This window comes from Coloeus monedula (genome assembly GCF_965178545.1).
Source record: "Coloeus monedula genome assembly, chromosome: 19".
Taxonomy (NCBI): Eukaryota; Metazoa; Chordata; class Aves; order Passeriformes; family Corvidae; genus Coloeus; species Coloeus monedula.
In genome coordinates, this window is record NC_138799.1 from 1,291,495 (window position 1) to 1,307,651 (window position 16,157).

Here is a 16,157-nt window from a genome sequence, read left to right on the forward strand (position 1 = left end):
GCTGGAAGGCCCACAGTGTGCAGAGATGGCCTCATCAGTCAAATCTGCTTCACAACCTTTGGTGTCGGGGTTTGGAGGTCCCTCACAACAGAATTATCCCCAAGGGGAGGCCAGAGGAGCTGTGCTCAGGGTACTGAGGTTCAGAGGGGTGCATTAAGCCAGCTCAAACTCCTCCTGGGGGACCACGCTGGCCTTAGGCTGCTTCCTTCTGCCCCAGGTTTGATTTTGGGGTCAGGCACTGCTGAGGCCTGGGGACCCCATGGTGTGGATTAACCTGGGCACCTCCCTTAACTCGGGTACTCCAAGGCCATGGCAGGGTAACAGGCCTCCCTTCCATGAGGAATGAGGGGATTTTCCATTTCCCCAGGTGTTCCCCAGCACCAGAGCAGCTTTAAATAGCAGAGCTAAAGCTTTCTTTGCCAACCTCACAGTCCGTGGGCTCTCCTAAGGGAGTTACCAGACGAGCTGTGGGCACTCAGACCTTGTAGCTTGAGGAAATGATTCCCACAGGGTTCATGACAGGGGATTTTTAGGGGTGCTTCTCCCTTTCCATTGCTCTCTTCCTCCTACACCGCATTCCCTGCTCTCCTGAAAACTGCCCACCTGCAGCTGCAGGGCGTCCCTTCAGCTCCCATCTCTGTGTGCGCCTCCTTGCCGGGATTCCTCGCTGTCCTCTGCATGTCCTTACAGCTGGCAGCACCTTGGCTGTCTCCAGGAAAGGTTTCTAGAGGCTTTAGTTGGGTTTGCAGTGGGACACGGGGGAAGCACCAGGACTTTGAGGAAATTCTGCCTCGTTGGCCGCGGCTCACAGCAGTGAAAGCTGCTGTGCCTGAAGGGATCTTGGCCAGAACAAACCTGTGGTGGCTGTGCCCGGGTCACTGGGCAGCCCAGGGCAGTGCCAGCCCATCCCTGCAGCATCCCAGAGCTCTCCTGGAGGGGGAACATTTGGAAGAAGCGGGGAGCGTATCAGGCTGGGTGGGGGTGCTGCTCTCTCCACCCCGAGCACATCAGGGAGCAGGGACTGGGACTCAGCCGGTCCCAGGGCACCTTCCCAGAGAGGTGCCAACAGCCCCGGGCGGGAGCAGCAATCCCTGGGAAGCCTGGGAGGCAGGTCCCCGTGCAGGGATGGCAGGGTGTGCCCAGCACCAGGTTGTGCTGGGGGCACTGCCCCGGGACAGGAACCTCCTGGAGACACAGGCTGGGGTTGTTGGGTGTCCTGTGCAGGGCCAGGAGCTGGACTTTGATGGTCCTTGTGAGTGTCTTCCAGCCCAGAATATCCTGTGATTCTGGAGAGGGGAGGGAGCTCTGCCCCTGAACTGGCGGGGACAGACGCTGCACTCCATCGACCCCAGGAGCCTGCACGTGTCCCCAGGGTTCCCAGCCCAAACAATCTGTGCACATTGATAGGTGCTGCTCATGCACCTCCGTGGGGACTGTACCTCCCACACACCGAGAGGGACCATCTCAGCACGTGCCCATGGCATCCCTGACACTCACACACCCCCAGGGTCTGTGCAGCCCTCAAACATCCAGAGGGACTCTATTCCCCACACACATCGATCCATGAACCCGTGCACACCTACAGGAGCAATCCCCAGTGCACAAACCGGCAGGGACTGTACAGCCTGCAGACCTACGGCCACCAGAGCCCCTGTCTGCCCATGGGGCGCTGCTGTCCCTGCCCCTCCACGGGGACTGATCCAGCAGAACCACATCCGTTCTGCAGGGACCGAGTCCCAGGGACAGGGGCCACGCACACCTTCAGGGACTGCATGCTGTCCATCCCTGAACGGGCCACATCCCCAGGGACGGCCACAGTGGCCATACACCACACACAGCTATAGGGACCCCATCCCTGCCCATCCCTGCCGGAACCACACCCCCGGGGAGAGGCAGAGGGTCCACACACCACAGGCACATTTAGGGACCACATCCCTGCTCATCCTTGCCAGGACCGCCTCTCCAGGGATGGGTACAGTGACCACTCACCACATCCCTGCCAGGGCCACTTCCCGGGGGACACGCACAAGGTCCGCATCCCACACACACCTACACGGACCGTCCGCCCCGGGCCCCTTCCCCCGCGGCCCTCCGGAGCCCCCCGAGCGCCGGCGCTGCCCCGGGCGGGCGGGTCGGGCTGTGGGCGCGGCGCGGGTCGCGCTGCCCCGGGCGGGCGGGCGGGCGGCGGTGCCGGGGTGCCGGCGGAGCGGCGCGGCGCGGTCCCGGTGATGTCAGGAGCGGCCCGGCAGCGGTGGGCGGTCCTTCCCCGGCGGCCGGCTCGGCTCGGCGCCCGCCCCTGCTCCGCGCCCGGCTCGGCGCCGCTCCGCTCCGCCCCCGGCTCGGCGAGGAGCGCGGGCAGCCCCGCGGCCCCGCTGCAGTCCCGCTCCGGCATGGTAAGGCCGTGGGCGGGGGGCGGGCGGGCGGGGGCGGGCCGGGGTGCCTGGGGCGCGGCGCGCTCTCACCCTCTCCCCGTCTCTCGCAGCCCCTCGCCGGAGCAGCGCCGGGACCCCGCCGCCTCGAGCCGCGCTCCGCCGGGCTCCGCCGCTCGCTGCGCGCCGGCATGAAGCGCCCGGCGCCGGGCAGCCGCCGCTGAGGAGCCAGCGCGGCAGCAGCGGGACCCCCCGCCCGCACCCCCCGCCCCCGCCCCGCTCCATGGGGCAGCGCCGCGGCCGCTGAGCCCCCACCCCGCCCGCCGCGCCCCCCGCGCCGCGCCCCCCGCGCTGCGCCCCCCGCCTCGCCCCTCGCCATGGGGCCGCGGCACCTGCTGCTGCCGCTGCTCCTGCTGTCCCTGCAGCTCCTGGCCCTGCTGCTGCTGCTGCCCGCGCAGGCGGCCGGACCCCCCCGCGCCAAGGGCAACCGGACCCAGGGGGCGGCGGCGGCGCGGCGGACCCCCAAACCGGGCAAGGAGCTCCTCAACCAGACGCTGGCGGGCCCGGGGGCCGCCGCCCCCACGGCTCTGCCCGGGCGCGGCAAGGGCGCGGGGGGCGGCAAGGCATCCCCCGGAGGCGGGGGCGGCGGCGGGGGCTCGGCCCCGGCGCACGAGACGTGCTGGGGGTACTACGACGTGAGCGGGCAGTGGGACAAGGAGTTCGAGTGCAACAACAGCCTCACGGGCTTCCGCTACTGCTGCGGCACCTGCTTCTACCGCTTCTGCTGCAACAAGCGCGCCGAGAAGCTCAACCAGAGCCTGTGCCGCAACTACAAGAGCCCCGAGTGGGCCCACCCCACCACGGCCAGCGGCGCCCTGCCCGCCGACGGCGGCGACGGCGGCGACGGGGACGCCAACAAGTACGACCCGGACAAGGACAGCACCAACGCCACCGTCTACATCTCGTGCGGGGCCATCGCCTTCGTGCTCATCGCTGGCGTCTTTGCCAAGGTGGCCTACGACAAGGCGCGGCGCCCGCCCCGGGAGATGAACATTCACAGGTGCGCTCCTTCCCCTGCTGCCAGCGCCCCTTGTCCCCAGGGACGGCCCCTCTCCGAGCGTTCCCCCTTGGCAAAGTCTGCTCAAGGGTTTCGCCATTGCGCTGCCCAGCCAAGGGTTCTCCTTTTGGCTGCCCAGCCAAGGGTTTCCCAAGTGTGCAGCCTGTCCAAGAGTTCCCCATTGCATGGCCCCTCCAAGGACTCCACCTTTAGACTCGTTGTCCAAGGGCTCAGCTTTTACACCACTGCCCAGGGGTTGTCCCACCGCACTCTCTGCCCAAGGAGTGTCCCTCTGAACTGCCCACTCGAGCCTCCATGCTTTGCTCTGGCTCACCATGAGTTTCCCCTGCTCCACCCTTCCAAGGATTTCCCCAGTGCCATGACTCTCCGGCGGCTCCCCTTTTGTGCCACCAGTCCAAACGATTTCCCATTGTGCTGCCGCTTCGAGGGGTCCCCCCGTGAGTCATTTATCCGAGGGTTCCCCCCTGTGCCAGGGCTGTCCAAGGGTTCCCTCTTTGCACCACCCGCCAAAGGATTTTCCCTTTCCATCCTCTGCCCAGGAGTTCCTCCTTTCCACGGTCTGACCAGGGGCACCCGCACCCCTCTGACCATCCCACTGCCCACTTCGGGGCCTGTCCCGGTGCCCCGTGGCTCTTCTCCCGTGGCTGCGTTTGCGGGAGCCTCCCCGTGCCTTCAGCACGGGCTCCGCGGACAGCTCCGGGACAGCTCCCGGATAATTCCCGGCTCGTTCCCGGACAGCTCCCGGACAGCTCCGCGCTGCCGAGCGCCCGTCCCGGAGCTCCGCACGGAGCCGCCCCCGGCACCCCGACAACCCCTCCTGTCCCCGGCACCCTCCTCCTGTCCCCGGCACCCCCTCCGCCCCCCGGCACGCCCCCCTTGTCCCTCAGTGTCCCGGCACCCCGGCACGTCCCTCCTGCATCCCCGTTCTCTCTCCCGGAGCCCCGTCCTGTTCCCCGGCACCTCGGCTCCCCTTTCCTTCCCCCCGGAACCTCCCTCTGCACCCCGGCACGCCCTTTTACCCCTCGGAACCCCCTTCTCTTCTCCCGCACCCCAGCACCCCCCTCCTGCCCCCCGGAGTCTCCCCCAGCACCCAGGCTCGTCCTCCCTGCACCCTGTTCCTGCCCCCGGGACCCCGACACGTCCCTCCTGCCCCCGGCAGCCCCATCCTGCCCCCGGCACTCCCCCCCTGCACCCGGGATCCTCAGCAACCCCCAAGACCCCCCCTGCTCCCCTCCAAGCCTCCCCCAGCTCCCCCTGCACCCCCGCGGGTCCTGCCCTGCCCAGCCCGGCCAGGGAGAAGTTTCGGAAGTGTGGAGGGGATGGATCTGAACCCCCCTGGGTGGTGCCTTCGCCGTGCGGCGCTTGGGGCTGCGTGGGGAAGCGCCGGTGGCAGGCAGAGCTCTGCACGTTCCCTTTTGTATTTGGTTCCCTCTCCAAATCCCGAGAACTCTGCCCTTGCTGGCTGGAGAGGCGGCTCGGTGTCCCCTCGGCAGTGGTGTTGTTCAGCGCTGTAATGACAGGGAACGCTCGGCGTGGCACAGAAAATCCTGCTTCAAAGCAAAAGCTCGGGCGTCTGTGGCAATCCTCCTTTTGGACAAATGCACGTTCTCTCTCGGTTCATATTTATTTTATGATGAAAAAGTCCCTCCAAACGATGAGTGCTGCTTGCGTGCCGTGAATCCGAGAGCTGCCTGTGTCTGAACATAAAAATTGGTGAGAGGCTTCTTTAGAAGAACAGTGGTGAGCACCAGGGGGAAAGACTTTAACTCTAGCTGATAATGCCTCCTAAAAATTATTTTAATTAAGATTTTTTAATCAAAACTCTTGAAATCATTGACCAAATTTCAAAGGCTGAACTTCAGCTGCAATCAAGAGAGACTGGGGGGAGAAATATTAGTTTTTTACGAGGAAAAAGAGATGAGTGACACAGTTTTTATTATTTGGGAAGATGTGTTTTATTTAGACTCCTCCCTGCAGTGAGGACAAACAGTGAGGCTGGTTTACATTTGCTGAGGGTCTGGCCCATGTATTCCATCCCAAATCCCACCTGCCCCTGGTCCCTGCGAGAAAATAACTTCACAGTGTTAAAAACTACACACAACTGTGGAGAGGAAAGGGTCCTGCAAGTGGCTTTGCCAGAAAATCGGCTCTTGTAAGTCTTTTGTTAACTCAGGGATGGTTCCCCAGCTGCCCAGCTCTTCTGGCTTCAAGGCAACTTTGCCTGGGCCTTATCTTCACACTAAATTTGGAAATCTGGGTTGGATGTCCATATGTTACTTCTGCTCCAGCTCCAGCCTGCTGCAGGGTTGGATCCTTCACCCTTGCAAATCAGAGCCAGTGTTGCCAGACTTGTCTGGATTATTCCTGATGTTTTCATTTCTTTGATGCTTGCTTTGCTTTATTTGGATAAGTTCTGGTGAAATGATTCACCTGTGTGTGGAAGTATGAATGGCAGATTGAGTGCTTAGGAAGCTTGACTTTCAGAGCATTTTAAGGAGTTGATTGACTTCTATAATATGGTAGCTGGTAAAAGATTATACCTTTCAGAGCTGTGTTACCTGAACTTGATCAACATCACACGAGGGTTTCAATATTGTGAAGTGCATCTCCTGCATCGGGCTGAACGCTCTCAGTGCTCTAAGCAGAATGTAAATACAAGGAGAGGAATTTGTCTTTGTCTCTGACAGCTGCTGCAGAGTTCCAGGATGAAGGGAAGCAGGATGGGGTCGGATATTTCTGTCTGTTTGAGCTCGTGTCAATTGGAGTGAAGTGTAACACCCAGAATGATTCTCTGTAGTGACGGCGAGTGCATTAAACCTCCTCGGGGAGGAGGAGAGCAGCAGCATGAGCAGAACTTGTTACAGGGGGCTGGAAAAAGCCTCTTGGGACCAGTATCCCACAGCCAGGGAGGACCAGTCAGGACTTCCCTGCGCTCCACCACGAGCAGGATCACACTGGAAATTTTACTTCCTCGTAAATGCTCGCTGAGCAGTGCCGTGCGTGGATGTTATTCCTCTGCTCGTTTCTCACCCAGCTTTTACAGAAAATCCTTATTAACTCACTTAGAAAGAGCATTTTGAGGGAGGCAGGGCTCACGTAATGTCCTTTGATGGAAGGAGGGTTTACAAATTCACAGGAGAGCTGTCACTGTGCCGTGGAAGGGAGGGCTGGCTGTGCACAGAGAGCTGCATGTGCAGCTCCGAGCTGGAATCAGCTCCTGTTTCCAGGCACTGCCACGTCCCTTTAAAGCACAGGCACTGCTGTGATTCTGGGCTCAGCAGCAGCAGTAACTGAGACAGTCGTTTCTAAGAGCAGTTAAGCAGAAGTGCTTTGAAAAGCAGGAGTTGAAATATTCCTATTTTACAGAAACTCTTGTAATGCTTTCAATGGAACTGATTTTTTTCCTAATTATAGGACCTTGCAGCCTGGCCATATAGAGCTGCCTCTTGCTTTGGGGTTACATAGCCAGGACTCGTGCTGGGCTCCAGGTAGAGGCTGGGGCTGATTTCTCAGGATTACACCTGGCAATACTGTGTGTGCTGATGCTCTCTCCTGCATTGGTGAGGATGGTTTGTTTTCATCTCATTGCCAGGGTTGTTTTCTTTCCTTGAGCATTTCTTAAGTGAAATTTAAGAAGTATTTGCTTTACTTTCAGGATGGGGATGAGTTAGGGAATCTTTGAACAGGGAATACCAGCTGGTTCTTTCCAAAGCTGGGTGTGTTTTTCTGTAGCAAGAGGGGGTGACACAGAACGTTGTCATCCCGTGGCCGTGACCCTGCATCCCCACGCTACAGAACATAAATAATTCACAGATGTAGCACAGCCCCATGACCCCTGTTTAGCCTCAGCAGCAGTCGCTGCACTCTCTGCTGAGCTGGGAATGCACAGATTGGAACCTGGGAATGGTCTGCAGCTCGGGATTGAAACATCCCAAGTGCTTCCCACTGGGCAGCCGGAGCCACAGGGGCACAGTGGCAGTGCTGGCCCTGGGGCACTGGTGGGAGCCCAGCTGCTCCCCTGGGAAGCAGCAGTGGGGTTTTTCCCAGCAAACCAGCTCTGTATCCTGCTCAAAGGCCTTCTCTGGCCTTGCACAGAGCACGTCTGAGGGGTGTGAAAGGGAGAAGGGAAACGGGCTCTGTGTGCCCAGTGCTTTGCTTCACCCTCCTCCCGCAGCATCTGTGCTGCTGCGGAGGGAAGATATCTGTGCTCCTCTTCTCCCTGGCCTTTGCATCTCCTGCTGCGTGAGGGATAACTGAGAGCTTTTATAAATGAGCATCCTTTCCCCACGCAGAGACCACAGTTAAACCGATCCATTCCTTGTCATTCCTACTCCGTGGCTCTGAATTCCAGCGGGAGCCAGAGGCAGTGGATCTGTTTGCCCACGGATCCGAGGAGGCTGCTGGGCTGTGTGAGCCTGGCTTGACATGCAGGAGGGTTTCTGTTCCTGCGGGCTGCATCTCCCCACAGCTGCGGGGCCCTGTGCCTGCTGAGGGGTTGCTGAGGGGGAGCTGCTTTCCGGGGGGAAGGTTACGAGGAGTGCCTTTCTCCAGCCCTGCTGTTTGAGATGGGGATCACAGGCAGCTCCTTCAGCTCTGCTCTCTGCTGCTGGAGCCAGACAATCAAACTCCACCTGTCCCCAGGGCAAGGAGGGGGTGCTGTGAGCACACCTGGCCACGGGGACGCTAGAGAAGACTTTCTTTCTTGGACGCTGTTCCTGCTTCCACTCTCTTTCCACTGATGTGTTTTTATGCTCTACCTTTTTTCACTCTGCTCAGACTCACTCGGGTGCCTTTCAGCTGCTCTTTGCCCTGCTTTGTGGTGTTTAATCCTGATGCTTTCTGAGTCTCTTCTCTGAAGTGCCCTGTCCCTCTCACAGGCACAGAGTACAGGGCCACAAGCACGGGTCAGACTGGACTGAGATAAACCAGAAAAAGGTGCAGCTGTAAAATCACAGAATCACAGAATCACAATCACAGAATCAGGGAATGGATGGGGTTGGAAGGGACCTTAAAGATCATCTCGTCCTGCCATGGGCAGGGACACCTTCCACTGGTGACCTCAGAGAAGTTACTCAGAACTAGTTCTGTTTCCAACCAACCCTGCACCCTGCTGGATTTGGGGTAACTCCCAAGCAGGGAGAACACTTGGATCTTGTCCTGTTTGCAGGGTGAATTGTCCAAATCCAGACCCAACTGGCCAAACCCAGGGCAGGAGTGCATCTGTGTGCATGTACCTGTATAAAATATTTCTCCTTTTGTTTCACTTCCATGGGCTGGGAAAGCTCCAGTCTGGAGCTCTGCTTGTGGTTTGCAGTTTGATAATTGGGGTTTTTTGCCATGTTTTCCTCTCTGAGTGTGTTTTGTGAAGAGATTGACTCTGTGGGAGCACAGAGGCTGCCTGGCCACTGACTTCCTCTGCATGCTTCTGGGTCTGCTCCTTTCCCTTTGAACTTCTCCCATTATGAGAGGCCAGGCCCAGAAACTGCGCTGCCTCTGCCAAATCATCTCAGTGTCTCTAATTCCCATTTATTTGAGATTTTCCTGCTTGCTAATTAACTTTTTCTATTAGTCCAATTCCATCACAAGGTGTCAAGGGAATCCAGTGTAGCTCTGAACTTCTATTTCTTTTACTTTTGTAATCTCTTATATCCTTAAGTAGCAGTTGATCTCTGCGTCTTTGGAGATCAGATGCCTTTTAAAATTTCTGTTTCACATAAGATCTGAACTTTCTGAGGAAGATGAGATCAGGCTGCTTTTTGCTTGCCTTTGGCCCTGCTCACATGGGCTGGCTGTGTTTCCTTAGATCTGTATGCACCACATTGCTTGGAGGGCTCAGATGTCTCCTTCCCCAGGCAGATAAACACGGAATTCTTCCACAATAAATGCTGTGCTGTGCTGCAGCTCTCAGCACAACCTCCTTTGTTGTGAGGGCTCTTCAGGGTTAGGGCTCTTCAGAGAGAGTGCAGCTTTCTTCAGTGAGTTCAAAGCCCCTTAACTGTGCTCACAGCAGAGGATTTGGTGTAAAACCAGACCCTTTGTGCACGAACCACGCGCAGCCGTGTGCTCCCAAAGCCGCGTGAGCACTGGTGCTGTCACTGTGTTTGTGCCTGAGGATGCACAGCACAAACAGGAGCAGGGGACAGAGCTGGGCCAGCAGAGCATCGTTCCCACAGCCTCTCATGCCTGGGGAACACCCAGCAAGAGCTGCTGGTTTCATTTTTTCTCCTTTCCGTGATCAGGAGCGGTGCTCTGTTCCTTTTCTGCACAGCTTCCCCAGCACCCCCGATGCCTTTCCTGGGTGCATCTCTTTCCAGGGAGCCTCCCATGTGTTCTGGGAAGAGAAGGGGCTGGAGCTGGGTGGCTGAGGGTGGGAGCAGGGGCAGGGAGGGCTTGGGGGCTGCTCCCTCCTGCAGCCAACCCAAGCCCCGGCGGTACCTGGGGGTACCAACCCCCTCCTGCCCCCAACAGCCTGACCACAGCTCAGGTGCAGGTCCTGCCCTTGCTGGGGACACTTTCTGCTCAGGGTAGCATCTCTCTGCAGAGAAGCATCCCTTAGAAAGGTTCATTTGAAGCTTTTAATTGCCAAATCTTCACGTAACAGTTTGTTTCTCTTCGGGCCTGCTGTGTTCACAGGAACTGGTGTGGCCCACTGTGAGCTCAGTCACTGCCATAAATTCCTTGCGCACATCACAGCAATAACAAGAGATTATTCAGTTTGGACATCGGTGTGAGGTGTGTGAAGTGGTTGTCATTAGGGCCGGATTAAATTCCAGGAGCTTCCCAAATAATTCTTGTCCTTGGCATTAAGATTTCTCAGGAGACATCTGGCTTTTCCTTGCAATGTGTGTTTGTAAGAATGAATGTCTCCTCACTTATGCTGCGTGCAAATGCTTCCCTCTTGGAAAGGTGTCCCAGTGTTTAGTGTTTTCCCTTCTTAACTCCGTGGGTGAATTCACCTGTTCTTGGACACACACACAGAGGCACGGAATCACAGAATCCTGGAATATCCCCAGCTGGAAGGGACCCACAAGGATCATCAAAATCCAGCCCCCTGGCCCTGCACAGACACCCCAACAACCCCACCCTGTGCATCCCCGAGAGCATTGTCCAAAGGCTCCTGCAGCTCTCCCGGGCATCCACCACATTTCAGGCATGTGAGAAACCATTCCCGGTGTTCCTCGCCGGAATTCCTGCTCTGAGGGACGGGCTGCTGCTGCTCCTGGCAGTGCAGAGCCCAATTCTCTCTTTTGCTGACCTGGGACCGGTGCAGCTCTGGCTCTGCTGAGCCCCTGCGCTTCCAAACAAAGCAAGCTCAGCTTCGGCAGAGCCTCCCGGAGGGAGCAGCAGCAGCAATTCCCCGATGGATCAGTTTGCAGTGTGCTCGTGCCATCGATTAACGCCCCATCCTCGTGGGGATAAGACCTGGGCACGACCAGGGTGATGCCCAGCAGGCAGCAGAGGGGGATCGCTGAGGCCACCTCTGCCCTGCCAGCTGCTGTGTGACACAGCCCGGGGGATGTCCCGGGCACGCAGGACCCGGCTGGCAGATCCTGGAATGCGGGAGCCTCCCAGAACTGTCCAGCCCCTGGCGTGGTCAGCGTTTGGAGCTTCCCAAGGCTCACAGCAGGTGTGGGGACAGGAGCCGAGCCATGAATAATGCACGGCTGCCCTCTGTGAGAGTGGCTGGTGACCGAAATGCTGTCCCCTGGAGACAGCCGTCCCTTCCCGGTGAGCTGGCTCCAGGCTGGATAAATCCATCTCCTGGAATAGCTGCCTCTTCCTTTCCGAGTTAGTTACAGAGCATAGGGGAGTCTTTAACCTCGCTTTTTTTTTGAAGAAAATGTAGTGAAATCCTGGCTGTGCTGAAGTGGCTGGAGTTCTGCCACCAACTCCATCTCTGCTCTGCTTTTAGCAGCTCCAGCTCAGCCAGGCACTGTTCTTCTCACTGTGCTCTGCCAGACCCATTTGGTCACTCTCCTTCCATCCTTCCCCAAATTCGTAGGCACTCGGAACAGGAAATTCTGTTTTCTAGCACCTGTTTTTAAGGCCTCCATGGGAGGGCATTTTCAGCAGGCCAGTCAGTGAGGTTTTTGTTCCCCCTGTGCTGCTGGAGGTGGGCAGCTCTTCCCAGAGCCTTTCCCATCCAGCATCTACAGACCCCTCTGCTCCAATCTCCTTTCCCACAGGCCACATCCCGGCCTGGCGGAGCTGTCACCAAAGCTCCCTTGTCTTCAGCAGAAGGGACGCCTGTGCCCACACTCAGACTCTCAGTTAGTGTTGGGAATCTGTGGATATTGGGAAAATGGGACAGTATTTTCCCAGAAAGGCTTTGGGGAGCACAGCACTGCTGCTGTTCCCTCGTGGGAAATTCAGGGAGCAGGTTCAGGTTCTGGGCTGGGTTAGAGGGGCAGGGTGAGCTGCAGCTGCTCCCTCCCAGCCCTGCAGCCTCTTCTTCTTCACTACAAAGCCACATTTTGGGATCAAAGTCTGTCATTTCCCCTTCCAGCACCAGGCCCCGGCTGATGCCCAGCCTTGCTGCCCCACTGCTTCCACCCACCCCCTTGGTTCCTTTGGATTTACACCAAGTCCTTTGGATTTTTCCTTCTGAAAATGGCCGCAGCTCATTCTTTGCCTCATGGCTCCTGAGTTCATCCCGCTGGCTTTCTTCCCAAAGTCCTCAGCTTGTCCAGAGTCCCACAAGAGCCTTTCCTGGGAGCAGGACGGGCCTGGGCTGTCCTGCCATGGGACACATCCACAGCTTTCCCTCCCACAGGCCAGTCCAGCACTGTGGAACAGCCTCTGTGCTGGCACTGTGGCTGTTGTGGGTTCAGGTGGAACGAAGCCTCAGAGTTGTCACAGAGATGATGCCAGGGAAAGGTGTCACAAATCCTTGTCTGCGGTGCTGCTCCGGCTGCTCCCGCCCCCGCCACGGGTGACACGCTGCAGCCAGGGAGGTTTGTTTCCCTCAGATAAGAGATGTGCTGTCACAGGAAGGTTTCTGGAGTGTCTCATATCCTTGTGCAGGTGATAAGGATGCTGGTGACATCAGTGGGACTAATTGTACCCAAATGGCTGCACACACGGGACCCAAATATTGCAGTGGCTCTGTTCTCTCGGAGCTTTGCAGTGGGCAGTGAGCCAGCTGGACCCAAGGGACTCACACCAACCAAATCCTTCCTCACTTAAGTGGGACTGACCTTCCAACACCTCAGGGCTTTGTGGAAATAAACTGCATCCCACTTTTATGGAAATAAACTGGGAAATGAACTGGATCCCACATTTAGGAAATGAACTGGATCCCACATTTAGGAAATGAACTGGATCCCACACAGTGCCGTGATTGGACTGGCACAGAACGAACCAGCTCCATCGGAGTTGGACTTTCTCCTCCGCCTATAATGTTTTGTCCTGGTGCTTCTGAGCAATCTTTTTTCCCTCTGTTAGACATGAGGAGGGTGAGGAGTGAGCACTCAGGATCACAGATTGGGGCTTAACTCGTGTCCAGGTTATCTCATGTATGGCATCACTTTCCTGGGATTTCTTCACTTTGTCTGGGAGTAAAGGTCTCCTCCCTTCCATGTGTCTGGCACCTGAAATCAGTTCCTCGTTGTGAGCAGCAACCAACCCAGAGAGCAGCTCTTGTTGTTACCATCCCTTCAGGATGAAAACCAAAAAGGGCTTCAATTTGTTGTTGGCGAATCTTTTTTTTCTGGCTCATGGTTCTCCTTTAAAAAACTCTCCCAGCACTGCTGGGGTTTGAGCTGTGTGCAGAAAACCCAGGGATTTTGGGATGTGGAGATCACAGTCCTGATGTGAGTCAGTTTTAAAGGAGTTTGGCTTGGGCAGGGCAGTTTTGGTGTCACTTTTAGGAGGTGCCAGGGCTGTAGCCAGCAGTGGCTCCTGATGGAGGCGGTGCTTTGTGTGCCAGGAGCAGTTTATCTGCTCTGGAGGTGATGGAGAGGTGCCATAACCCTGGGCTGAAGTGGATTAGGGGGAGCAGATGAGAACCCAAACAACAGCCAGGCAAGCCTGGAACTACTCGCAGCAGACCCATGGAAACAAACGGAGCTTTTAAGCCATACTTTTAAATTTTATGATTATTACTATTGTTGCTTTTTTTCCTGTTTATGGTAGAAATCCAGCTGCTCCTGGATTCATGGACTGTGCAAGTACAAGCACTGAATTCCAGATATGTGAAAATACATTGTTTTTCCCCTTTTTTCCCTGTCTCCCCAGGGCTCTGGCTGACATCCTAAGGCAGCAGGGACCAATCCCAATCGGACACTGTGAAAGAGAGACTATCTCGGCCATAGATACCTCCCCCAAAGAAAACACCCCAGTCAGGACCTCCTCCAAAAACCATTACACCCCAGTGCGCACCTCCAAGAGCAACCCAGGTAAGTGCTGCTCCCTCTCTCCCCTCAGAGCTGTGTTAGAAAGCAGCAGAACATCACCCCTACCACAGCAGGCTGTGTAAACCTAAAATTAGGATGGTAAATGGCCTTAAAAGGCAGTCAAGCAGAGCAGGGCCGTGCAGGGATCAGTGGTGATGATTCTTGCTGGTCTCTGCTGAGCAGAGTGCCTCTTCTCTCCAGGCATTTTAAAAATTCATGGCTGCTGAGGTGTTAAGTGCAGGTTGCACCTGGAGCTGGTGTGGAGCTGTGTGTTTCCTGCAAAACACATCTGCTGGGAGGCATCACCGGGCTCCTGCACACAGCAGCTGAGGGGGGAGGATTCCACAGGATTGCAATTCTGGTTCATTCAGGTGAACTCCAGGGATGCGCTGGGATAGTGTGGAAGGTGACCCAAAGGGCATCCCAGGAGCTCAAAGAGCTGCTCCAGGAGCACTGGCCTAGGAATTTAGGGTTTGTTGGGTTGTTTTCAGCTTCTTTTCATAAAAAAAATTGAATTCTTTTGGTGTTGATTTCCCCCGTGGCCCAGGGATTGCAGCCTTTAGCTACAGACATTGTTCTGATTTATTTAATGCTCCATGGATGGGTAATTGTCTTTGTTCAGTGGGGTGTGGCGGATTCACCATCCTTGTTGGGCTGGATGTGTGACTCTCCTCCACAAAGATGTGCCCTCATTCACTCCCAAGCTGCTCAGCTGCACGTGGAAGGTTCTGGTGGCATTTCCTGCCCTGTGTCACCTGGTTTTGCTCGTGGTCCCTGCTGGGGAAGGTTTTGGAGTAAGCCAGTGGGAGCTGTGGGCTCAGCTCAGAGGGAAAGGGCCCTTGGCTGAGGTAGGGCTGGTCTGTGACTCTTTGAAGGGTTTTGGTGCAATGTCCTCACCCTGTGCAGACAGGCCCTGGTGACAGTGTCCTCTGAAGCCTCCCCTGCTGCTGCGAACAAAACACTTTCCCTGAGAACTGAGGAGGATTCCTTTGCTGTCCCATTTTCACCCCGAAGCCAGGGAGCCCTGTGATCTTGTGTGTAAATTTGGATCTGGGAGATAAAACCTGGGTCTGGAGAACAGCCTTGAGGGGAATTGTGTGGAAGAGGGAGGTGCTTCTGCACATCTGAGCCTTGGGACTGGCTCTGGAGAGGATTCGTGGTTCTGGCCCAGGACAGAAACACGAGGAATGAGGGATTCTGCCTGGTGAGCAGAGACAGCCACCATGAGGGGACAGCTCTGACATCAGCCTTAGGGTGACAAGGGAACAGAGAATGAGTCCTGAGGGCTGAGGGAGCTGGAAAGGGGCTGAGCCTGAAGCAAAGGAGGCTCAGGCGGGACCTTGTGGCTCTGCACAAGTCCCTGACAGGAGGGGGCAGCCGGGGGGGTCGGGCTCTGCTCGCAGGGAACAGGGACAGGAGGAGAGGGAACGGCCTCAGGCTGGGCCAGGGCAGGCTCAGGGTGGGCAGCAGCAGGAATTTCCTCATGGAAAGGGAGCTCAGGCCTTGGCAGGGGCTGCCCAGGGAGGTTTGGAGTGCCCATCCCTGGAGGTGTCCAAGGAAGGGCTGGAGGTGGCACTCAGGGCTCTGGGCTGGGGACAAGGTGGGCATTGGGCACAGTTTGGACTTGGTGATCTTGGATGCCTTTTCCAGCCTCAATAATCCTGGGATTCTGTGCCATTAATCCTTTCTGAAGACGTTCTGTCTCTTCCCACTGGCTCCCGTTGCTCAGTCAGGGCACACAAATCCAGAAGGAAGGTGCAGAAGGAATTCTCTGCTCACAGCTGAGGGGACCAGCTGGGTGCTGCAAGCCTGGCTTAGGTGTTGTGTTGAGGCACTGGCAAATCTGAGAGGAGATAAATGGGAATGTTTGGAGGGGAATTGCTGGCTGCAGAATCCCTGCCTGTTGTCTGTGGGGAGCTGAGGATTCCAAGAGGATTTTAAGACTTCCCAGTGCATAAATGGAGGCACAGAAGGATGCAAGGACCAGAGCACAGAATCGTGACCAAACGGCCTCATTGCAGAGTGACAGCACCCAGTGAGGAGCTGTTGGTCCTTGCTGAGGGCTGGGACAAGAGATCAAGGCAAAGAGGCTCAGAAGGGAAAGGCAGGATGTTAACTGGACCCAGTTTTTGCTTAGGTGATGTTTGGCCAGGCTGTGTGAGGGGGAAGAGCCATCCCAGGCAGGAGTCCAGCAAAAGGAGATGTTCCCAAAGCCAGGCATAAAGGAGAGGACTCCCAGCTCAGCCTCCCTCCCTGGCAGTGCAGGGCACTGGTCCTGCTGCCTCGGGGCAGCCAGCTGGACTGAACCCTCACCAG

General features: G+C 57.0%; 1 protein-coding gene across 1 annotated transcript in view; it reads left to right on the forward strand.

Moving 5' to 3' along the window:
* Nucleotides 1–2,746: 2,746 nt before the first annotated feature.
* SHISA6 (shisa family member 6) overlaps nt 2,747–16,157 on the forward strand; it is a gene marked incomplete at both ends in the record, with an annotated part of 177,863 nt that continues 164,452 nt past the window's right edge. Inside the window, 2 exons of the mRNA XM_082293974.1 lie at nt 2,747–3,429; nt 13,684–13,844. Of these exons, the coding sequence (XP_082150100.1) occupies nt 2,747–3,429; nt 13,684–13,844 (844 nt within the window). The remainder of the gene's footprint in view (nt 3,430–13,683; nt 13,845–16,157) is intronic.